General features: G+C 43.0%; 1 protein-coding gene across 2 annotated transcripts; it reads left to right on the forward strand.

Moving 5' to 3' along the window:
• Positions 1-18: 18 nt before the first annotated feature.
• Positions 19-24665, forward strand: Lbr (lamin B receptor). 2 transcript variants are annotated; one of them, XM_048439561.3, is made up of 14 exons: positions 19-160; positions 3925-4103; positions 5997-6206; positions 8698-8781; positions 8994-9186; positions 9726-9922; positions 12621-12675; positions 16940-17131; positions 18047-18150; positions 19051-19176; positions 20937-21105; positions 22307-22387; positions 22496-22618; positions 22929-24665. In XM_048439561.3, the coding sequence occupies exons 2-14, from the start codon at positions 3939-3941 to the stop codon at positions 23087-23089; spliced, it is 1860 nt and encodes a 619-aa protein (XP_048295518.2). In that variant the 5' UTR covers positions 19-160; positions 3925-3938; the 3' UTR covers positions 23090-24665. The 2 variants fall into 2 exon arrangements, with proteins under 2 accessions (XP_048295518.2, XP_085543735.2); XM_085687609.2 differs by lacking the exon at positions 19-160 and adding an exon at positions 486-507.
• Positions 24666-24689: the final 24 nt, after the last annotated feature.

Genomic DNA, 24689 nt, shown 5'->3' on the forward strand with positions numbered 1-24689 from the left:
AAAAGGTCGAGGGACCAATAGGAGCTCAAGGAAGCCGCACTGGGGGCGGAACCTCGGGGGCGCGAGAGCGCGGCCGAGTGGTGTCGCGCTCGGAACCGCCGCGGGCTGCTGCGTGTGTGTCCCTGAGAGGTGGTTGGAGTTCCCGCCGGAGCGCGGCCAGGTGAGCGGCGGCGCGGGTCCCCGCCGCGTGTGGAGGGAGGGTCCCCCGGGCGGCTGGCAAGGCTGGAACGGCGCGGGCTGGAAGCAGAGCGTGGGTTTCGAATTGCGCTCTTCCCCCCCCCCCCCCCGCCCCGGACGCGCGCGTTGGGAACTCCGGACGGCCCCGGGGCCGTACTCGCCGCGGCGTCCCGGCCCTCGGAGGGCGGGCTACCTTCTGGGTGGAGCTAACTGCTGCCGGGAGGCGAAGCCCCAATTCCCGAAGCGCCAACCCGCCTTTCCCAGGCCTCGTGAGTGCTTCTGCGTGGTGACAGCCGGCCTCCCGCCGCCCGCGGCTTCGAGAGCCACTTAGTGCGTACTTGGGCGTCGAGGGCCTGCTCTGGGGCGCTTCGGCGACGACGGACGGGCTGGCAGCGAGTCACCCTGCCGTTGTCCCCGCTGGGGGTCGATCACCAGCTGTGCGAGGGCCGGAGCCCAGGTGCACAAGCACGTGTAGATCTGGGTCTGCAGAGAAGCGCGGGATGGGCGACCTAATCCAGAGAGTGCGACAATAAGTTTAGTTTAGTTTCTGAGCGTTGCCCGGGGAGGAGGGTGCGAATGAGCAAGAGTAAACGATAAATGTACCTTTGGGTTTTAAGGGGGAAAAAGCCACTCTGGATGGTTCTGTGGGGGCTTAGACGCTGCGAGCCGGTTCCTGTTTGCATTTTGCCCAGCAGGCCTCACCGGCTCAGCTGTTAAAGGGAGGAAGCTGGCAGACGTCATTTGCGCTTTCTTTCTCTGCCGCATTCAGTGAATTTGGAAAAGTGGAGAAATGATTCAAGACTTGTAACGCCCGAGAGCAAAGTAGCAGAAAGAAATCTGTCACACTGATACATAGTAATATATTGTACGTGCGAGTTCGGTGCCAAATGACACTCAAGTTAGCAAGAATCTGGCCGAACAGGAAAACGCCCGAGGATCCCTGTATTTCTGCTGTGTAGGGTTGAGGGTACTGTGTTGAGTAAACAGCCGTTCTTAGCTGACTTGACTGAATCACCCTTTTAAGGGGAAGCCTGTCTGCGTATCTTGTTACTTGGGTGCATAAGAACACGCACAAGTGTCTGGAGCCTTGTCGGATCTGGCATAATTCTCTCCTGCAGTGTAATAGTACCTAGCTTCCCCGGGCTGTGTATGGATCTCGGGCAAAGAGGCGTGCGCATCATGTCGCATCCTTTATTGTCTCTTAAGGCTGGGTTGTTCTTCACCGTGAGATAGTTGGTGTTCTGGCATCTGTACTGGCTTGACCTTGTGGGGTATATACCTGTGCCCCTCCATACACTATGTTCCCCTTTAAAAGGACCCTGCCTGCCTCCCATCCCTCTCTTTCTCTCTCTGTCTCTCCTCCTCTTCTACCTCTCCTACCCGCAGAAGTCGGTCTCCCCACTCTCTTTCCCCCCCTTTTCCCACTCACTTTCCCTCAATAGAGAGCCCCTCCACCTGAGCTTTGTCCCATGGCATCTTTCTCTCACGCACTGCTTTTTTTTCAAATTACAACAGATATCACCATCAAGTCTCAGTTCTTTTATTTGTTTGAGACAAGATCTCTGTGTGATAGTCCTGACTGTCCTGGAACACACTGTAGACTAGGCAGACCTCCAACTCCCAGAGATATGTCTGCCTCTGCCTCTTGAATGCTGGGATTAAAGTCACTAGGCCCAGCCACGTCTCAATTAATAACTCTTTCCCTCCCGCTTTTCCTGAGGATCAAATTTCGGACTCTTTGACATTATAGGCACTTTTGAAAAATTAAGGCTCAAATATCTACTGGGTGCTTTGATTTCTGTACCCCTGGATTATACTTAATAGGTAGTAGTTTTTTTCTTTGACATTGACGTGTGTTCATTGTTGCATTGATGTAGTTAATATGGTGCCTGACAGGTGCAATAGAGAAATAACGATGAGTCTAGGGCCATACCATCCTAAGCCTCTCAGATTTCATCTGATCTCAGAAGCTAAGTAGGATCGGGCCCAGATGGTCCAGGGGATGGAGAAATGACAGTGATTGACTGTTTCAGATGGTCCAGGATGAGTCTGTTCAAGGACCTTTTAAAGATGCAGGTGGCCCAGAAGTCCGGACGTACCCATTTCAAGATTTTGAAGTGTTGTTTGAGATCAGAGTGGCATCTTGATGTAGAAAGGATTGTGACTTACTCAAACTTCGGATGACCAGTGTAGGAGACTCTTATGCTAGTAATTGATTGGTTTGGGGCGGTCTGGGAAGGAAGAGGGGGCACCAGAGAAGGAAGCCCAGAACATTTCCTTCCTCTTTGTCCAGGAAGGCTGGGAACTAAGTGTTGAAATCGACAAAGCTTGATGTTGTCACCTTCCTTTTTCGGCCCCTCCTCCTTGTGCAGAGGTAGGCCTTTGCCCTCCTGCCTCCCAAGGGCCCCGCGGGTTCTCTGCCTCTCCTATTCATTCCCAGAGCTTCTGGGCTCTTTCCCCTTCCAAGTCCAAACACTCATTACCCGAGAGATGCTATCACACACGCTAGGGAGACTGAGGCAGTCTCTGTAATGTGCCTCTAATCACCAGATAAGCACTTGGGTTTACTTTCATCTGCTGTCTGTCTAAACAAATGAAGCTTGTGAAGTTTTTTTTTTTTTTTCTCAGGCGATTAACAGTAAGAAATGTATTTAGAAAGACTTTCTTGGGAGTGGTAGGTAATTCAACTTTCTCCTTAATTCCACAGTCTGCAAGAGTCCGTATGTGTTGCTGTTGGGTTTCATAACCAGCTCCTCCTGTCAGGAGTGTGTGAAGAGTGTCTTTAGGTGCTTGGGTGATATGTGGAGAATTGCTTAGGAGGTGAAGGAGTCTTCTGTCTGCTTGCTCCATCATTTTGGTATCAAGGGCACTGGCCAGAGGCACTGGTTTATATCCTGTGAATCTGCTAGAGGAGAGAAACCTTTCCACCTTAGAGCTAGGAGTACAGCCATCTGATATTCTAAAAGGATGGCAAAACTGCCCATTGTAAATGACAGTTCTTGAAGGTTGTAGTTTCTTGAAGTATATGTAAAGTTTCTTGACTGTCTTTTGAAACACTGGCAAAGAATGTTACAACTGGAGTGGGTATCAGCTGTAGACTTGAGAGTGAACTTGGCCGAAGGCCAGGTACATGTTGGCCTGGGTGGGTGGTTGGCAGAGTTACTTGACATGCCCTTGGGACTTGACTCTGAGAATGCAAACTTTATGAAGTAACACTCAAATATGTTTTTCATTATGAATTTGAAATCCTTCCTGTTGGTGGGTTATAGTAATACTAACTGTATATTTTTAATTTTCTCAGTTTGCCTCATAGTTTATTGTTTTTCAGTAAGGTAACTTGTAAAAAATAAAATTAAGTGCATTTTAAAGCTTTTTAAAGATGACATGCAGATTTACAAATAAAAATAAGTATCTTTTTTGAGATGTGCCCTGTGGTTTGGTTACTACAGGTGAGTAGCATTTTGAGTAATACAAAAGATTTGATACCTATTACAGTTGTCAAAGTTAATTCTCAGTTCCACTTCTGTACCCCAGTGGCTAAGTCATCTCTTACAAAGTGATTCCAAATGAAATAAAATGAAGCTCAAATAATAATTTGTGTTGTCCTGCTAGAAATCTTAACCAGCTAACAGATCTACAAAGTTGTGTTTTAGGGAAAAACCTATTCCAAAAAAAAAAAAAAACAAAAAACAAAAAAATGAAACCAAAAAGTAAATTGACTGAATTTTTTTCTTCACAATTGTTCAGATTGATTTCAGAAAATGCCAAGTAGGAAGTTTGCCGAGGGTGAAGTGGTCAGAGGCCGATGGCCTGGGAGCTCCCTTTATTATGAAGTAGAAATTCTGAGTCATGACAGCAAAACCCAGCTGTACACTGTAAAATACAAAGATGGAACTGAGCTGGAACTGAAGGAGAGCGATGTCAAGGTGAGTGTACCTTACTTAGGCTTGCAGCAGGACTGAGGGTTGAAGGCACCTGTCAGCCTCCGGCTTCAGGGCTCATGCTGTTCTTAGCTCAGGGATGTGGGAATGAAGTGTGGATGCAGATCCTGGCAAGCTCCTGGGAGAGGTGTTTGCTGTGAGTACTGTTTGACAGGGTAGGGAGGGCCCCAGGTTTAGGGTGTTTGTTAGCACTGCTTCCTTGAGTTGAGTGCTCGGAGTAACAGGGAAACAGGTGTGGGAGGGCAGCACACCTGAGGCCTGTGGATGATGCAGACAGTCATCAGAGAGGTGCATGACTGTGGTGAGTTCAGGGTCCACAGGAGGCAGACTTGGCTGATTTTGAAATAGGTATGTTTAGGGTTTGAGTTTCTACTCTTTTTGATTTTAAGACAGGGTATCACTGTGTAGCCCTTGCTGTCCTGGAACTTGCTCTTTTTTTTTTTTTTAAATATTTATTTATTTATTATGTATACAACATTCCTTCCATGTATGCTTGCATGCCAGAAGAGGGCACCAGATCTCCTTATAGATGGCTGTGAGCCACCATGTGGTTGCTGGGAATTGAACTCAGGACCTCTGGAAGAGCAGTCAGTGCTCTTAACCTCTGAGCCATCTCTCCAGCCCCCAAACCTGCTCTTTTTCTCTGTGTAGCTTTGGAGTCTGTCCGTAGACCAGGCTGGCCTGGACATCCCACCCCCACTCCGCCTCTGCCTCCCAAATCCTGGGATTAAAAGGTGTGTGCTGCCACTTCTTGGCAGGGTTTGAGTTGCTTCCTCAACACTGGTGATTTAATCAGAGTGTTAAGTGTTGTTTTCTAGATTTGAGGCCCAGCCTATCTGTTGAGGGCCTGGATTTTAAAATGTTGACCCATGCTATACAAATACTTATATAAAATGCATAACAATTAATCTCTAGGAAAATATCTTAAAACTGCAGAGTTTTAGTTGTATTCAACAGGCATGAGCTTACTTAGTCAAAATGCTCTGTCTTTAGAACTTCACAGTTTTGGATCTGGCTGATGGTGGTGCATGCCTTTAATCCCAGCACCTAGGAGGCAGAAGTTGTGGGATTTCTGAGTTCAGGGCCAGCCTGGTCCATAGAGCGAGTTCCAGGACAGCCAGGGCTACACAGAGAAAACCTGTCTCAAAAAGCAAAACAAAAGAACTTTACAGTTTTGGACCTTGTGACCTGTCAGTAACTAATAGTTAGGACCCATGGTCTGTGGATCACACCCTGTGTTTCAGGCTTCATGTCTCATGGGGTTTCTGAAGCTTAGGCAACTCTAGGTGGTATGACATATGACTTCTCTTTTATGCTGTTAGCAATCATTTAAGACATGTAAATGCCATCCTTAGCTGAGGGCCACATACACAAGACAGTACCTGGACAGAGGTCCAGGGGTTTGCCTTGCTCAGGTCCATATTCCTAGAAATGAGGAAGGAGTGATTTTCAGTGGATCAGAGCAGAAGCTGAGCCAAGGGAATCAAACATGTGCTTTGTTTTTAAGAACTCACGTGGGTTCCAGAGTGACTCTGTAGGGCTGCTTACTTTTTGAAAAATTGGTTCCATGTTAGTTATGTCCAACCACGTTGGTTTTAGTCATTATCAGTTATATGCCTTTCTTAAGTTACTGGGAATATATACAGCTAGTGGGGTCGACACTGACTCCAGAGAAATACCGTCCAAGCTAGTGGGGGAGGGCAAGAACTGTTTCTTTCCTACGAGTTGGGGGTCATTGCAGCGTTCCCACTGGTCCTCTGAGTCCCTTGATGTTTAGAATGGATGGTGGCAGGTAGTGGCCCTTACTGACCTCTGCTAGCTCAACTCTGACACTGGATGTTAGTGTTCTGAAAACAGCTGTTGCTTCTTGCTTTCTAGCCTTTAAAGTCCTTTAAGCAAAGGAAAAGTGGCTCAACTTCCAGCTCTCCTTCAAGACGCCGCCGGAGCCGCTCAAGGTCACGCTCCCGATCCCCTGGCAGGGCACCAAAAGGTTCCAGAAGATCTGCCTCTGCTTCCCATCAGGCTGACGTTAAGGAAAAGGAACCTCGGAGGGAAATATTGCAAGTTAAATTGACTCCGCTTGTTTTGGTACTTGTTTCATTTGTAGCTACCCTGGCTCCCCTGTTCTGAATGCTCATTCAGGTTATTTGCACTTTGGTTGTTGAGACAACAAATACAAGTGTTTGATAAAGTAGTATAGTTCTTTTGAATATCTAAGAAAAATGCCCTTTTCTCAATTTGGTTTTTTATTTTCAGTGTATGCATGTATGCATATATGTAGTGTGTGTATGGGCACACATGTGGAAGTTAAAGGACAACTTTGTGTAGTAAGTTCTCTCCTTTCATCCTTATGTGAGTTAAGGAGTCAAACTGAGATCATCGAGCATGAAGGCAAGCATTTCTACCTTTTGAACTACCTTAGCAGCTTTAAAATGTTACTAGGAGTGCTATTTGTATGTGGTTTTTAAAGAATGTTTCCATCAACACAGACATAGCTTGTAGGCCATAAAATAACTGTGTTATAGAGACATTCTCGCTCTCCTAATTGGCCTCCTTATGCTTGATCACTTTTCATATTTAAAAAATGATGCATGTGGAAGTGTGGAGTCTGGAGACCTAGCACAAGGAGTTGGTTTTGTTTGTTTTTGTTTTGTTTTTAATGTGCTTCTTGATGAATATTTTAGAGCAGTGGTTCTCAATCTTCCTAATGCTGCGACCCTTTAACACAGTTCCTCATGTTGCTCATCAATGAGAAAATTATTTTCGTTGCTACTTCATAACTAATTTTGCTAGTGTTATGAATTGTGATGTAAATATTTTTGGAGATAGAGGTTTGTCAAAGTTGTCTCATTCTACAGGTTGGGAACTACTATTTTTTAGATGGTAGAGCAAATACAGAATGCTTCAAGTAAAAAGAATACCTTTGTTTCCATTCGCTTAATATTATATCTTCTGGAAACAATGCATATAGGCTTTTAATAATATTAAAAACTAGACTATACATGTACTTTTGTAGTTAAACTTTTAACATGTTAAAGTAATGCGAGCAACTTACCATGGAATATTTCTCTTTTTTGTTGTGTTACATAGTAAGCAAAATAAGTTATATAGATGTCATTGCTAAAGTCAGTTCTGTGGTGCACCCTAGTGTTTTTCTTTCCAAGTTTTCACTATTCTAAACACTTATTTTTCTGCAGCATCTGGTTATCTCCTTAGACTAAGTTCTCATGAAATTGGAACTGCTAGGTCAGGTAGACATGGTGAACAGAGGTTTGTTGCTAGATTGGATGAGAACGTTTCTTCCAGTGTCAAGACAATGAATACTGGACTTTTACTCTGAGGATTATAACAGACCTCCAACCTCCATGACTGTCAGATTTTTTTTTTGACTGCATTTTGCTCACTACAGTGAGCGACTTCTGCACAGCTGTTGAACTTCCATCTTTATACCATGCTTCTCTGTTGACACAGCTCCAGATTGTCTTTGCCCCTCACCAGTAGAGCCCTCGCCTACTGCATGGTCAGTGTGCGAGTTCACCTTCAGGCTGCTTCGGCTTTGCACATCTTGTTAGGACCGCTCCTTTCCACTCCTGCTTGTGCTCTTCCTGAATAATTTACCTCACAGTGCTGAGTGTCCTGTCATCATATATCTATCCATTTAATAGAAGGCATTGGTGTGTAGTTAGCATGGCTTAGAGTTGGCTGACTGGCTGTGTTCCATCTGTGGTTAGTAGAGATTATTCAGAACTTGAGATACTGCACCTAGCTTTTAGGTGTGTCATTTGCTAACAAGTGGCTCATTGACACTTTGGTAAGCGAATGCTCTGTTGCTTGGTAAGACATAGAGCTAGAAACTGCTACGGTGTCAATGCTCTCATTTGTCAGCTGGTCTCTGTCACACAAGGATACGCTTGGATTTTAGTCTTCTGGCCTCAGTGTTGCTTTAGTTAACAGTTTACAGAGGAGCGAAAATGTTGCAACCGTTATTTTAACAAGCCCTTGTAAGCTAACTTGCTTCTATTTTCTCAGTAAGCGGGACATGTAGGAAGGAGAAAATTAAGGGTAAATGTCAGGTAGCATGAAATTCAAGTACCCACTCTTCCCGTTATGGACTGTTATAGGGTCACTGGATTTTTTTTTCTAGCTTAAGAATGAATTTGCCAATTCCGATTTACCTGCCTTTCATAGAAAAGTTACAGCATCTCACAGTGACATAGGAACATTAGTAGGAGAGTGTTTGAAAGATGGAAAAGTTTGTTCTGATACCTGACATGGTGCTGCACTGCTGTAATCCCAGTACTCAGGCAGGATGGTGAGGCTGGGGAATTGCCACAAGTTTGAGGCCAGCCCTAGCTACTTAGTGAGTCTAAGGCTAGCTGGTTACATCATGAGGCCCCTTGTCAAAAGACTAGCACACAGTCTGTGCTGTAAGAGCTGACCTTTGAAAACCAGGAGGTCTAGTTGATTTTGTCTCGTCTTTTAGCTTATCTCTTACTTCATGTCCAGTAGTAACTTGTTATAATTGTGATCCTTTTAGTCAGTTACAGTTCTAATTATGATGTTTTCATGTTCCATTTAGAAGCCATTTGGAAACAGCATCAATATATACAATGGGGAGCCTGAACACATGGAGAGAAATGACGTATCTCTTAAAAACAAGCAGGTAGCAAAGTACTCTTCCATCTGGGGCGCTCTTTCTTTTTCCTTCATACTCACTCTGGAATGGTTGTATTTTATTTATTCTCTGTCCTTAAGGCTGCATGCAGTTTAATACACTTGTTCTTATACATTCACAGCTGTATAGAGATGCTGAGTTAGGAGCATTTGCATTAATTGTAAACTGCAGATATTTAATACTTTTTTTATTCAAACTAGGAAAGAGTTATTTTGTCACCAGAAAGCAGTTACATGGCTACACAGTACAGCCTTCGTCCGAGAAGAGAAGAGGTCAAAATCAAAGAAATAGAGTTCAAGGAACAAAAGCTCGTTACCAAAGGACCTGCACCTTTGGAAACCTTTCAAGTGACCACTCCCCAGAGGAAGGACTTAGAGTTTGGAGGAGCACCTGGTAGGTGTTGAAAACCCACTAGGGAGGAAAAAGGGTGGGCGGAGTTGTTCTCGTGTGCGCAGGAAAGGTCTCTGTGCAGCAAGGAGATGTAGCTGTTGGGGTTAGTTCTCTCCTTCCGCATGTAAATCCTGGAGTTTGAACTCTTTATGTACCTGCTTGAACCATTTCCTCAGTTTGAGATAAGGGAGAGTTTTTTTTGTTTTTTTTTTTTAAGATTTATTTTATATGTATACATGTTTGTTATATGCATCACATGTGTGCCTGATGGCCAGGGAGGTCACAAGAGAACATGGAGTTACAGATGTTTCTGAGTCACCATGTGGGTGCCAGGAGCTGAGAGCAAGTGCGTTTTACTGTTAAGCCTTCTCTTCAACCCTAGATGAGTGAGATTTTGATGACGCCTTGTAGATTGGTTTTAAACAGATAGCAGGCTTAGTGTTACCCTACAAGTATAAGTAAGTAAATAAATAAATTCCACACGACTAACAATGAAATGAATTTGACTGAAATTTGAGTTTGACTGGACTGGTTGTTTGCAGGTGCGGTTCTCATCATGCTTGGCCTGCCTGCCTGCCTCCTCCTGCTGCTGCTGCAGTGTAGGCAGAAGGACCCCAGCCTGCTGAGCTTCCCTCCTCCTCTGCCAACTCTGGATGAACTGTGGGAGACCAGAGTCTGTGGCATCTACCTCCTCTGGTTTTTTGTTCAAGTTCTCTTTTACCTTCTGCCAGTTGGGAAGGTAAGGTTTTGGGGTTTGTAATTTTCTTTTCTCTCTCTGTCTCTGTCTCTCTATCTCTTTGAGACACGGTTCTTGTCGTGTAGTCTTGGTTGACCTGGAACTCACCACATAGACCAGGCTGGCCTTGAACTTACAGAGATCTGTCTACCTCTGCTTCCCCAGTGCTGGGATTAAAGGTGTGTTTCATCCTGGATGAAGGGGCATGGTATTGTGAAACTTGTCTGACTTCTTTGTTATTGCTTATATTTATAGCAGTTTTAAGGATAGAAGCTATCATATACTAACACAATTATTTCTGTGCCCTGTATCTTCATTTTTAAGCATAAATTAAAAACTGATTTATATTTTTTAATGTCCTGTATTTTCTTGTTTTTCTTCAATAAAATACCTAACAATTTTTTTTTTTTGGTGGCTTATGGTTTGGGGTTAACATCTATAATCAAGAATTAATGGTGGCAAGAGAGTCTGCGTAATCATTGCATCATAGTTTTGGAGCAGAGAGAGAATGAATAATTATACTCAGCTTTCTTTCCCTTTTTCTTTCTTTTTTTTTCAAATTATTTTGTGTGGGGGTGTGTTTTGCATGCATGTATATATGTGCACCGTATGTGTGCAGTGCTCTTAGAGGCTGGAAGAGGGCATCAGATTCCCCCAGGACTGGAGTTGTAGATGGTTGTGAGCCATCATCGCATGAGTGCTGGGAATCATCCTCTGGGTCATGGGTCATCTGGAAGAGCAGTCTGTTCCAGCTCCTCTCCTCTTTTGCTCTGCGAACCTAGTCCCTGAAGTGGTGCTGGGTCTTCATACCTCCACTCAATCTAGAAACTTCCTCATGATTGCCTAGAGGTTTGCTCTGAGGTTATTCTTGATCTTGTTAAGTTGATATTCAGTCTTTCTCTCACATCCTCCAAATTCTAACAGGAAGAGTAAGGTATTGATGGCTGCCTGGCTCTTGGTAGAGGCGGCTGAGGAAAAGTGCACCTCCTCAGTGTGTTTACTTCAGGTACAACTTCTTAAATCATTGTCTTCTGAGCTCCGTGGATTCAAAATAAGAAACAAAATACAGATTAAAGTTTGTTTTCAATTTTGATCCTTAGAAATTTGTCAAGAACACTGAGTCCTTTTCAGACTCTCATAGTATCTTTTAAACTTCCTCCCATCGCTGAGTAGCCTTCTTTCAGTTGTTAGAGATATGTTCAAGGAACGTGAGCTGCCCTAAACAGTACACAATTTATTTCAGACCTTATTCTTAGGAGACTGCTGCTTTGCCAGCTGGAAGTTCTGTTAAGGTGGCGCTGCGGACTCGGTGCTGTACAGTCTCATTATAACTGGCTGCCCTAGGCGTCTGTGATGATGGACCTACACTTGTTCTTACAGTAGAGCTCTGTTCAGACTCAGATTAATTTATCATGAGGCTTATCTAAGCTAGCTGACTTTTATTTGGAAAAGTAGCTTTGGTGGTTAAAAATCATGCATGCACACCAAAGTGATAGAGATAGATAGATACATACATAGTGAGTGTTGAGAAACCTGTATCTGTATTGTCAGACTAAAGCCCAACACAACAGCTGCAACTGAGAAAGATGGCTTGGGGTTTCGCCAATCCTGTGATCTCAGGTTTTACATTTCTATCCTGGGTTCCCCTTCCACAGCAAATGAACAGGTGCTGGCAGATGATACTATCTTAGTGTGTGACGGTTTAAAGTGAACAACTACATTCTGGAGGAGCTACTTGAGGGTGTATGTGGCTGCCCCTTCACTCAGCAGCATTCCCACCCTCTCAGGGCCATCACTGTGCTACATGCAGTGGGTTCGCCATGGTGATTCCCACTTGGGAAGCTTGCTCGCAGTTCTCTGCTGGAGATAACGCTCAGCATAGTAGAGGAGTGTGTGTGAACAGTGAACAAGTCCGTGTGCACATGGTGTTGGCAGCACACAACCTGACTGAAAAGAACCTTTCCTCTTCATGTTAAACTGTTGTTTACATATACACTCACGTTATTGGCTAGATTCCCCGGATATGAAAAATATGATATGATACACATGCAACATGATGCTCCGTAACTTCCCTTTTGAATGACTGTTCTAACTGTGGAAGTTCATTGAGTCGTAGAGATCGTGGGTCTTACTAATTTCTCTGTGTTTTTTTTTTTTTGTTGTTTTTATTACTTATTTTTGAAGAGATCCTCACAGATGTGAGACTGTTTTGTCAGTAATGGGAACCCAGTGGAGAGTTTTGAGCACACTAAATCTTGTACTATGTGTCGGACGGTTTGATGAGGTGGTTATGGCAGTAGACTTGGTGTGCTGAGAAATTACTAACCACATATGTTTAAGGGAACTCTGACAGTAAGGTTGCTTCGTCAAAGGGCTTGCCATTGCATACTGCTGAACTTCCTACCGTGAGGTACTTTCTTTCTTTCTTTTTTTTAATTTTATTTATTATGTATACAGTGTACACCTGCAGGTCAGAAGAGGGCACCAGATCTCATAGATGGTTGTGAGCCACCATGTGGTTGCTGGGTCTTGAACTCAGGACCTCTGGAAGAACAGTCACTGTTCTTAACCTCTGAACCATCTCTCCAACCCCCCGTGAGGTACTTTCTTGCAGAGATCTTGTACTTACATGTGTAGTGTGTAAGAAAGGTGATAATGTCTTTAATTTTTAAATTAAAATTTAATATTTTTTTCTTTTAAGGTTGTAGAAGGAACACCTCTTGTTGATGGAAGAAGACTCAAGTATAGACTAAATGGTGACTTTTTTTCTTAAATACTTAATGATCTTACAGTTTTTAACTGTTGGCACTGATTCATTGGGCTATTGAACAGCAGATTGTCTTTTAGTCTGAAGAACTTGTGGGTAAATAGCCTGTTCTAGTAGTTAATATGGGAGACGCTGTGCAGGCCAAACAGTTAGTCCTAGTATCTAGCTTTCTGTTCTTTTGTTTGAGATGGGGCCTTGGTATGTCACACAGGCTAGCCTGGAATTCGTTTTGTAGTACAGACTAGCCCTCATGCTTCAACCTCCTGAGTACTGGCATTACAAGTGTGTGCTGCTAGCCTGACACACACTAGTTTTCTTTTCTCCTTTAAAGATTTATTTTTGTTTTATGTGTGTGTGTTTGCCTACATGTGTGAATGTGTGTACAGCCTGTCGGCCTGGTACCCACCGGAGTCAGAAAAGGGTGTTGGATCCTCTGGAACTGGATTTTCTAACCATTTTGAGCAGCAATGTGGGTGCTGGGAAACCAGTGTGGTTTCCTAGGTGGAGAAGAGCAACCATTACTCGCCTCTTTATTTTTTAATTATTTAAATACTTATTTTTGTTGGTGTGTTCATGTGCCTGATTGTATGTATATGTACTTAGTGAGGGTTTCTATTGTTGTGAAGAGACACTATGACCACAGCAACTCTTACAGAGGAAAAACATTTAATTGGAACTTTCTTGTATTTTCAGTGGTTTAGTCCATTATCATTATGATGGGAATCAAGGGAGCATGCAGGCAGACATGGTGCTGGAGAGGTAGTTCTACATCTTGATCCAAAGGCAACAAAAAGTGAACTGTGTTCCACATTGGGTGTAACATGAACATATGAAACCTCAAAGCCCACTCCCATAGTGACACACTTCCTCCAACAAGGCCACATCTTCTAATAGTGCTCCTCCTTATAGGCCAAGCATTCAAACACATGAGTGTATGGGGCCCATATTTACTCAAACCACCACATGCACCATATGTGTGGGAGTTGTTAGAGGTTAGAAGTGTTGGGCTCCTGTGGTTGTCAGCCACTATGTTGTGCTGGGAACAGAGCCTGGTTTCAGGGTCCTCTGAAAGGACAGGTATGTGCTCTTAACCACTGAGCCATCTCTCCAGTGCCTAGCACATACTTTTAACCATAGAGAGATCTCTCCAGCATATTTTCTTTTCTTTTTTTCCTTTTTGTTCATTTTTTTTTTTGTTCTGAGACAGGAATTCACTCTGTAGATCAGGCTGGCCTCAAACTCAGATCCGCCTGCCTTTACCTCTCAAGTGCTGGGATTAAAGGCATGTACCACCAGTGCTTTTAATTTTCTTAATAACACTATTTTATTTTCTTAATAGCACTTACATCTGCTGGGTGGTAGGGGTGTACAATTTTAATTCCAGCAATTGGGAGGCAAAGGCAGGCGGATCTCTGAGTTTGAGGTCAGCCTGGGACACAACGTGAGTACCAGGACAGTGAATTGTAGTACAGAGGAACCCCACCTTGAAAAAACCAACAACAACAAAAATAGCACTTACGATCACTCAAAGTATTTGTCTGGGATTTTACCACCCTGAGCATTGTTTGAGGTTCTAGAAAGCTGCCTCTGGTGGAGGTGTCCGAGTCATCCCACCCAGAAGCCCACTCTTGTCCTGGATTGCTTGGTGCCAGCTGACTGGCCTCTGGGCTGCCTTTGTGTACACTCTGTCAACCCTTTGCCTGGAAGCTGCATCTTTACTTATGCTTCTTACACCATGAAGCTATAATTATTGTTGCTTCTTAATTAAGAGGAAGCTGTAAGGAAGGTGGATAAATTCACTGTTAATTGAAAAAGCAAGGAGAAAGCTTTGGGTTCATTCTTGCCTGCTTTTATTTTCTGATTGTTCTCTCTTCCCATATCATATCATATCTTCTGTTTACTGGATTTTTCCTGATAGGATGTAGCTTTGTGGACTAGGTTGTGTTTACTATACACTTGACACTAGAGTGATGGGCACTCACCTGTACATTTGTGTTGAGTCGGGAGGAACAACATGGAGCATGCCTAATGGACATATGTTGACCCTAACTATGGTCTAGGTGTCTCCATGGTTGGCATATGTACTAGGGGCTCAGTACAGCTTTACCCTCTGAAGACTGATAAAGTGCCACGAATGTGATTTTAAGAAATCTGTGTGGTCATTATCCTTAAGTGATTTTCCATTTTACTAGTTTGGGTAGAGTGATTTTGTTTTCATTTAGAATTCTATGACAAATGCTCCTCAGTTTAGGACTGTGCTTACGCCTGTAATCCACCTTACCTGGCCATACCATAAGTTGCAGGTGTACTTCCTAGCAGCACAGACCACTGTAGAGCATCTGCTGGTCACCTTTGTGATCATGCAGCTCACTGCATTGTCCAGCACCAGGAGAGAACATTGTATGTAGTTGCTAGCCTGAATCCAATTTGAGTATGGCTCTGAATGTGTCTTACTGTGCATGCTACAGTGGGAACGTCCTAAGTTCAACCATTGTAAGTGAGGAACGGTCTGAATAAATCTTAATGTTTGGCTTCCTCCTTTTCTAGTTTTGGGTGGTGCTTGTTTTCTGGCTTGCCTAGTACTCTTACCTAAAATCATCCTGCTGGATTCTAGAAGGGATGCAGAAATATTTTCGGGGCTGCCTGCCTTTAAGTGCTAAGTTGCAAGCCATCCTAGCCAGCTTTGGACTTTAGACCATGTTGCTGGTCCTGACCATCTTCTGTTCTTGCTCAGCTCCTTGCTGGTGGAACCTGTCTCTTTGACATGCTATTTTTTTTTTTTTTTTTTTTTTGGTGCTCTGTCTCTTGATGTCTGGGCAGAAGTGGGTTGTTTACTTTTGCTCTCAGGCCTCTTGCTCTGGGTGTTTGGGTTTTCTGAGCCATGTTTTGTCTCCATTGAGACACCTAGGCACTTGATCGTTTTGTAAAAACTTCCCTCTTCTGTTTATTTTTGCTTCTAATATTACTTGATTTCTTTTTATGGGATTTTACCACTAAGGAAATTCCTAAGAAATTTTTGGGTGATTAATTTGCATGGACTATCAAGTGAAAAACAATTATATTGACCACTTCATAACTTTAATGTTATTCCTTGGAATAAACTTGGTATGTAGAAAATACAAGTTTAGATAGCAGATTTGTGATGACCCTTTTAACTACCAAAACTTAGAAATCTCATTAATGACCATGACTTTCCTGTGTTGACTTTTAATTGAAATATAATTTGATGACTTCATCTGGAACACACTTGAGCTTTTGCCAGAAAAATGATTTCTTTAGACAAAAGGCAAAACTGCTCTCACCCTGCTGCCCTCCCTCAATACACACACTGTTGGCCAACACCAGTGGACTGACTTGTGGATCCTCTGGGGGTTTAAGGCTGCTTATGCATGAGAATGTAACCTAGTCTGGCCAGTTGCTGGGATTACAAGTATGAATGACCACACTTGGTTTTCTCAGGATTTTGTTGTCGCCTCTGTTGTGAGGGTAGGGTATCTTAATATCCATTTTCTCGGTGGTAAAATATGACTTGAATCTTTATCCCATTACTGACTAGTGAATTCCAAAGTAAATCTTAACAATTTTATACCTACTAAGGTCATTGTGCTAATAGGTAATGGCATTAGACTTGAAAACCTGGCTATTTGACTTTGGACTCTGATGGTTTGGAGTAGTGCATTTTGAGATTCTTTTCAGTTTTTTTTTTTTTAAAGATTTAATTATTTATTGTGTATACAGTATTCTGCCTGCATGCATGCCTTCAGGCCAGAAAGAGGGCACCAGATCTCATTACATATGGTTGTAAGCTGCCGTGTGGTTGCTGGGAATTGAACTCAGGACCATTACTCTTAACTGCTGAGCCACTCTCCAGCCCTCAGCTTTTCTTTAATTAACATTAGGTAATGATGGTTCATAGTGCAAAGAAATGTTAACATTTTTGAAAATCTGCACAAGAGTATTTACATTGAAGATTGCACTGGAAGAACATTATTTGTACATTTCTGACTATAATATGGGTAGTGAAATTAAGACTTAAGCATAAAAACACTGCATTGGCTGGTAACTCCTTGTGCCAAGGAGGCTAGAGAGTGTGTGTGTGTGTGTGGGGGGGGGGGGGTTGGGAGGGTGTTTTGAGCCCAAAAATTCAAGGCTAGTTTGGGAAACTTAGTGTGCCATGTCTTGAAAAAAATAAACTGAAATGTGAGCCCCAGGATGATGTTAATTAACTTCTCTCTCTCTCTTCTCTTTTTAAGGATTCTATGCTTTTGTCCTGACATCTGCTGTCGTGGGAGCATCTCTTTTCTGGGGCATAGAGCTGTGTTATGTGTACACTCACTTCCTTCAGTTTGCACTTGCAGCCACTGTGTTTTCAGTGGTCCTGAGTGTTTATCTCTATGCCCACTCTTTGAAGGCCCCTAAGGATGAGCTGTCACCTGCCAGTTCTGGTGAGCAGTTACAGCATGTGTTGCATGGGTGTGTCTAGAGCCTTGGCAGCCATGGCTGCACTTGAGTAGATTGTTGTTTTTTTCCTAGCATAATTGTGGGAAATGAAGAGACATAAGATAGAACAAGTGAAGAAAAAAATGAAGGCAAAACTTAAATGTTTTTTCTTCTTTATTAGTTTCTCATTTCTTAATTAGTTCTCATTAGTTTTTAGTTATTAGATGGCTAAAATTCTCTAGCGGCACAAGTTTTTATATGTTGTCCCCCCCCCCATATCTCTTATATCTCTTTCTACCTATTTTTGGCAAGTAGTAAATTCCTTAAAAAGACAAAACAAAGCAAACAAACAAAAAAAACAGGCTGCACATTGTTCAGTTCTGACCTAAGATATTATTTTTAAAAAGTTTCCTATGGACTAGATGTGGTAGTACATGCCTTTAGACCAAACACTTGGTAGGCAGAGGCAAGAGGATTTCTCTGAATTTGAGGCCAGCCAGAGCTATATAGTGAGACCTTGTCTCAAAGAAAAAGTTTTTCTATTAAAAAAAAAAAAACAAAAAACCAGAGCTGGGTATGGTGGCACATGCCTTTAATTCAGCTCTCGAGAAGCAGAGGCAGGTGGATCTATGTGAGTTTGAGGCCAGTCTGGTCTACAAAGCAAGTTCTAGGACAGCCCGGTAGGGCTGTTAGAGAAAAACCCTGTCTTGAAAACCCAAACCAAAACAAATCCCTCCAGTTTCTTAGAGTAGTGGGTAATCTGGTCACATGAACCCCCGGAGGCACGGCAGCCCTGACTCTCCAGTCCCTTCCTGTCCCTTGCTTTCACCTCTGTAGCCTCTTGAGGGAGACTGGACCTAGTAACAGGGAGCAGTTGGATTTAAAGACTTGTGACTGGGTAAACCCTTTTCCCTTCCCAGGAAATGTTGTCTATGATTTCTTCATTGGCCGTGAATTAAATCCTCGAATTGGTGCTTTTGATCTCAAATACTTTTGTGAATTGCGTCCTGGATTGATTGGATGGGTATGTCTTTTATTTTTGTTTTGTTTAAATTTGATGATATGACTTTATCTTGTCTTTAGAAGGAAATGTAGCAGTTTTAAAGAAGAATAATTACAGTTTGCCATCATTCCATCTTAACACAAAATATTTTCTTACTATAATTTTTTTACAGGTTTAAGATACCTTGTTATGGGTTATTAAACATCACAGAAATTTTTCATTTTTATTACATATATCTAGGAGAGTGATAATGTAGAATTATCTATTTCCTTCCCCTTTTCAATAAAGCCTTATTTAGACTTAGTTTCAGACTTGGAGGATTGCAGGAGAGCTGAGAATCTCCTGTATTCTTTAGTTGGATCCCTGTACTAATGCTTGGCCCATCAAGGACTGGAGATCTGTTTGTACGGAGATCCATAGCCCTTACTGGATTGCGTTAGGAGTTTATGACTGCTCCATTCTTTCTTGTCTCCAGTCTGTGCAGGTTCGTTCCTTAGTCTTCCATGTCCAAGTCACTGCTTTGAAGATATACTGATCAGCCATTATAACTTATTTATTTTATTTTATTTGTTTTTAGAGGCAGGGTTTCTCTGTGTAGCTTTGGATGTCCTGGAACTCATTCTGTAGACCAGGCTGTCCTTAAACTCACAGAGACCTTTCTGCCTCTGCCTCCCAAGTGCTGGAATTAAAGATGTGCACCACTACCGCCCTTGCCTGATCAGTCATTCTTAAGACCACCCTTTAATTCAGATCATTCCACTGTGTTCTCATGGTGAGAATGGGGCTGCACGTCGGCAGGAGCAGCACAGGAGTGACACGAGTCAGGGTTGGGTGGTGGCTGTGGGTGATGGGCACTGGGCTTCTCAGTGTGCTTGTCCCTGCGAGTGCCCTTGAGACCGCTTCTTCCTGCCTCTTTTCCAGGTGGTTGTTAACTTGGTGATGCTTTTGGCGGAAATGAAAGTACAGGAACGTGGTGCTCCGTCTTTGGCAATGGTCTTGGTTAACAGTTTCCAGCTCTTTTACGTGGTGGATGCCCTCTGGAACGAGGTAATTTGTTGCCTTTTTTTTTTTTCTTTCAGTCCTAGTAGTCCCTGCTGGTTTGAAGTGATCTTTCTGTCTCAGTCTCCCAAGTTGGAATTACAGGAATGCATTTCTGTGCCTGCATGAGATAGTTTTAAGAGCTGAGTTCTTGGACGCCATGAAGTCAAGCAGCTTTTGGTCAGCACTTTGGTTTTTCTCTGGGGAGCTTGAGCTGCTTCCATACAGAGAGGGTGGTCTAACCTGCCTCGGCCTTGTGTTGGTGATGCTGTAGTGGCTCAAGGGGCCTGGACACATGGACGCTGGTAGGTGTGTCAGTAGCTCCATTGAGACGTGGCTGTCTAAACACTTAACATTGATTTCTGTTAGCTTTGGGTGTGTGTGCACATATACATGTGAAGGCCAGAGGACAACCTCAGTGTCACTCTTTGGCCTCTGTTTTGTAAAATGAGTTGTCTTACTGGCCTGGAACTCAGCAAGTAGGCTAGACTGAAACAGCAGGCTTCAGGCTCTACCTATCTCTGACTACACTGTGCTGGGATTACAAGTGCATGCCACCTCATTTTTAAAATGAAGAGTCCAGGGATTGAAGTTGGGTCTCATGCCTACGTGGCCCTCACTTTACCTAGAGCTCTCCTCAGCTGCTGAAGGCAGGACGGCTCAGGAATAAAGAAGGGAGAGACCTCGCCCTGTAATTTCTTCAGTACCTGGCGGCTGCTGGGAGCCTTCAGTGCAGGTCCTTCCACGTTAGGAAACTGAGTGCCTGTGTAGATGCACCTGCCTTGGAGAGGACTCTGTCCTGTCAACTGCAGCCCTGAGCCTGAGCAGGGGTTAGGGTCTTAATTGGCTCCCTGCTTCATTGCACTTGTTCCTCTCTCTGACAACTCCTTCATTTTGACTTTTGTCAGTGTTTTCATTTGCCCTAATCCCTGTGCTCCTCAGTCACCTTTATGTTGTCTTGGACCCTCATATCAGAGCATATGGCATCATTTGACATCTAGGGTGTGAGCTGTAGGGCCTAGATTTGTGACCTCTGACTTTTTATTCCATGAGAATCTGGGGTAGATGCCTTGAAAGTACTACTTGTTTCTTCAACCCAGAACTAGTTTTTTTGATAGAACTCTATTTTAGTTATTGTGCAGAGATGTGCTCATGAGTCTGATCTTCAGGCATCTTGGTCCAGAGACATCTGGTGGGCATGTGCTCATGCTGACAAACTCTTGAGTATATGAGTGTGAAACATTGGTTTACCACGCTGCCAGCCAGCTTACTGCTTCTGTGGACAATGTATAGGAGAGTTCAGATGATCCAGATGTGGTTGGTGGTTGTACTGCTTTTCCACACACACATTTTGAACCCATTACTTCTTCTCTGGGCACTATGGCATGTACATTTGACAGAAGAGAGGCTTACAAGGCAGTGGAGAGTGTAAGTGGACACGTAGAGTGATGAGTGGCTTTCTAGGATACAGATGGTAGCATCTGAGAACGACTGCCTGGGGACGGGGCTGAATCTGCTGCAGGAAGGTGAGCTCGGGGAGTCACGGGCAAAGGCGGCAGAAGCCTGAGAGGGGTTGGGGTCTGTTATTATTGCAGTTTAGGGTGAGGAGGTGGCAAGATAGGTGAGACATAGTGAGTTAGGCCAGAGCAGCTGAACTCCTGCCTTTCAACACTTTGATGTGCCTTCACTTAGCATGCTTGGTCATGAATTAGTACTTTAAATCCTTTAAACCTAAGGTGGCTTTTATTTCTTCCCATCTGTCACTTTAGGAAGCGTTGCTGACTACCATGGACATCATCCACGATGGCTTTGGCTTCATGCTGGCCTTTGGGGACTTAGTGTGGGTCCCATTCACCTACAGCCTTCAGGCCTTTTACCTGGTCAGCCATCCCCATGACTTGTCCTGGCCATTGGCTTCTGTCATCATTGCTCTGAAACGTGAGTGCTAGCACCGTGTCTGCTGTTTCTGGTTGTTGTCTGTCACACTCCATTGTACTTGATCACAGCTTTGAAATAGTTTATGATGGATAAGTACTGAGAACATTCTGAAGTTTACAAAGAGGATCGGAGACATGCTAGCTCCAATAGTCCTCGCAGTAGCACACTTTACTGTTACGTTTAAGCAATTGAAATAGATTGTATTGCTTAGGAAAAGTTTTTTCTTTGCTTTCAAAAGCCTGCATTTTATAGAGATCTTAAAAATGAAATTGGTCTTCATACAACTTTCAGTCTTACTATAGAAACAGTAATAGATACTGTGGCCTGAGGTGCGTACACACTGTACTGAGGGGCATGTATGGCAGAAGCAGGAAGTGGAAAGGGAGCCAGTTCTGGGGAATGTCAGCTTGTACGTACTGGAGGATGTGGGTTTTGAGGCTCGGTGGGTAAATAAGGATGGGAGACAGGGAGGAAGCCAAGTCAGCACAGGTAAGCAGTGGGCAGGACAGAGGGAGAGGTCCAGCTTGGCTGCTGTGAGGGCCACCAGTTCAGGTGGTTTTCCTTTAGTTGTTTGTGATCATCTGAAATCTCTACTCGAGGTGGACGGGAACATTAGCTTGCATATAGAAACGATATTCTTGAGATAGAGCTAGTTTTAGTACACGAGTGTCTGTGGCGGAAGAGGAAATCCAAGCACCTGGTTTCTCCATTGATTATTCCTGTCAGTGGCACTTGTGAGTTAATCAAAAGTGTGTCCTACAGAGACACTCAAGTGGAGCTTTGGTATTTGTTATTCAGATCGAATAGTAGTGCCATGTCCGGGTCTGTTGAAATGTGAATAAATCTACCGGAGTGTGGACGCTGGTTTGATTCAGCTGGTATTTTACCGAGGAAGTAACTGTGTTGTGACTGCACATCTCGTAGACAGCAGACAAGGGAACCTGTAGTCAGTGTCCGCTGTTGCTGTCTCAGACCCTGTTCTTTGTGGGCATGGCTGGCCGGCTGTGATGAGTGAGATTTCAGAAGAGTTGACAGGCATTTGGGGATTGGGTGTTTATTCAGTTGTTTTCCAGAAGTCAGACTATTTTTACTCTGGATATTTCCTTAGGGCTCAGAAACAAGTTTCTAAGAGAAATTGCAGATGATTTTAGATGCTAGATTACATCTAAATTACTAACAGGAAAATATTTTAAAATTTCAGTTTGTGGCTATGTAATCTTCCGTTGTGCGAACTCTCAGAAAAATGCATTCCGGAAGAATCCCACTGATCCAAAGCTCGCACGTAAGTATTTCTTTAAATTTGTTGATTTGTATTTAGATATTTCTTATGTGTAGGTTTCTTTGCCTCACATTTTAGAGGTCATTAAAGGAGGTTTTTGTTTTTCTGTAGATTTAAAGACCATCCATACTTCCACGGGGAAGAGTCTGCTTGTTTCGGGATGGTGGGGCTTTGTTCGCCATCCCAATTACTTGGGTGATCTCATCATGGCTCTGGCCTGGTCCCTCCCATGTGGTAAGCATCTCAGTGCTAACTTGATCACCTTATGTCATTGGTTGGGGCATGTCTGACTGCTGTGGTGGGATGACAGTTCCTGCCTGCTCTGGGCTCCAGGGTCTGTTTTCTTGCTGTCTATCAGTTGCTGTCTAGCTCCTGAGGGTATTGGGAATGTTTTGAGTTGGCTTTCCTAAGGAGACTGTATGGAACATTTAGTTTGTGATTTGGTATACCTTGGTTCAGAAAACTAGTTCTTCTGGCATTTGAGGGAAATCAGGAAAAATCACTGGGTGGAAATAAATCCAGTGGCTGCTGTTGTCGCCTACAGGGTTTAACCACCTCCTGCCTTACTTCTATGTCATCTACTTCACCGTGTTGCTTGTCCACCGCGAAGCCCGGGATGAGCACCAGTGTAAGAGGAAGTACGGCCTGGCCTGGGAGAAATACTGCCAGCGAGTGCCCTACCGCATACTGCCCTATGTTTACTGACCTGCGCTTGGTGCCTCTGTAAGTCAGACGCCTCTCAGAGACCAGGAGGAAGTCCAGATGAACTAGCTGTTGTTGCACTGACAGGATCTCTAAGTGTTTTTCTGAGTCAGAACTATAGAGCCAAATAGTAGCTCTTTTAATATAGTTATATAGCAGTTAACGTAAGGGAAAGTACAGAGGTGGTAGTTTGCTTGTTAACAGGAAAGTTTTAATCCCTAAAAATCTGAAGTCTTATTTTTGTAGTTTTTTTTTTTTTTGTTTTTGCCATTTGGATTTTCTTAACTGAAAACCCATACATCTGTGCTTCATTGTACTTAAAGAAACATTAATGAGAATTGTCTTTAAATATATGTCAAGCAAACTCCAGCCCATTATTGGTGGTGTAAGTGAAGAGGAAGCAGATCTCTTGCAGGCCCTGTTTAAGGGTGACCATTCATAGCAGTGGCTTGACCTCAGACTTTAAAAGTGCATTTGGAAATGTAAATACATAGCTTACTTTTATGTAATATATGGTGACTTGTGATTTTTTTTTCTGTACAGTTTTTGAATGTGAGATAATTGTCAGAAACTAAGTAGTTTTTTTAACAAAAACATTTTCAGTGTTTTAAATTAAGTTTTGTAAAGTATGTGAATTTAAAAGTGTAAAGCAATTAGAGCTCATTTAAAGTTAAAATATAGGAAAGTTATTTTTCTTTATCCAAAGTTTGTGAATTTGGCTTTGCTACCTCAATTTGCAGGTGTGTTTGCCTTTATAAACTGTTGCAAATAGAAAAAAAGTATATTTTTGGAGTAACAGCACTATTTAAACATTTTTACATGCATTGGTGTTAGAAAAATTGCCATTTCAGGCTACTATTTTTATATGTTTTTGACTTCAAATTCAACAGTGTTTTTGCTACTGTTTAACTCATACAGTTTGTACTATTTTGTATCCTTTGTCTTCAGAACTCTCTAGAAAGGTTCTTCCTGAGACAGCTTTAAGAAGCTAGTTTAAACTTGTTTCTGTTTCAATTTGATAGATGTAATAAGCTGGTTGAAGCCTCTGAATTCTAGTGAAGTTGATTTGTTTCATAGTTGACTGTTGGGAAGCAGAAGTGGCAAATTCCTAGAGTTTTATATTGAAAGCTACATTGTCCTCAGAATCTTAAACACAAGGATGTAATTATAGTGTGTTGATTTGTTTCGATTACACATGTCACATATGAGCCAGATGCAAAGCGTTCATTCTGCTCTCCAGCTTAGAGTGTATGTAGTCTATATTACTGTGATCATGAAGGGGCACTCTGCATTCTGTAATTTTTAGACTGTTTTTATGAAATTGCCATTGTTTTGCTAGTATTAGGTCTTCAAGCAGGTGTTTTTCTATTTTTGCTTTTCTCCTGGTATCGGCACATATGTGCTGAACTTACAAGGGAATTTGGAGTAAGATGAAAGATGGGTTCTTTGCCTGTAGTGAGAAGAATCTGAGATAGGATAGTGCACCAGTGTCTGGGTATCAGGTGCAAGTTGTTTTTAATTTGATGTTTGACAAGCTTTGTAATAAAACTTCAGTTGAAAATAAAGAGTTGTTTGATCACTCTGGAGCCTCATTCTTTTTGCC

Source organism: Myodes glareolus, chromosome 5 (assembly GCF_982192425.1).
Source record: "Myodes glareolus chromosome 5, mMyoGla1.1, whole genome shotgun sequence".
Taxonomy (NCBI): Eukaryota; Metazoa; Chordata; class Mammalia; order Rodentia; family Cricetidae; genus Myodes; species Myodes glareolus.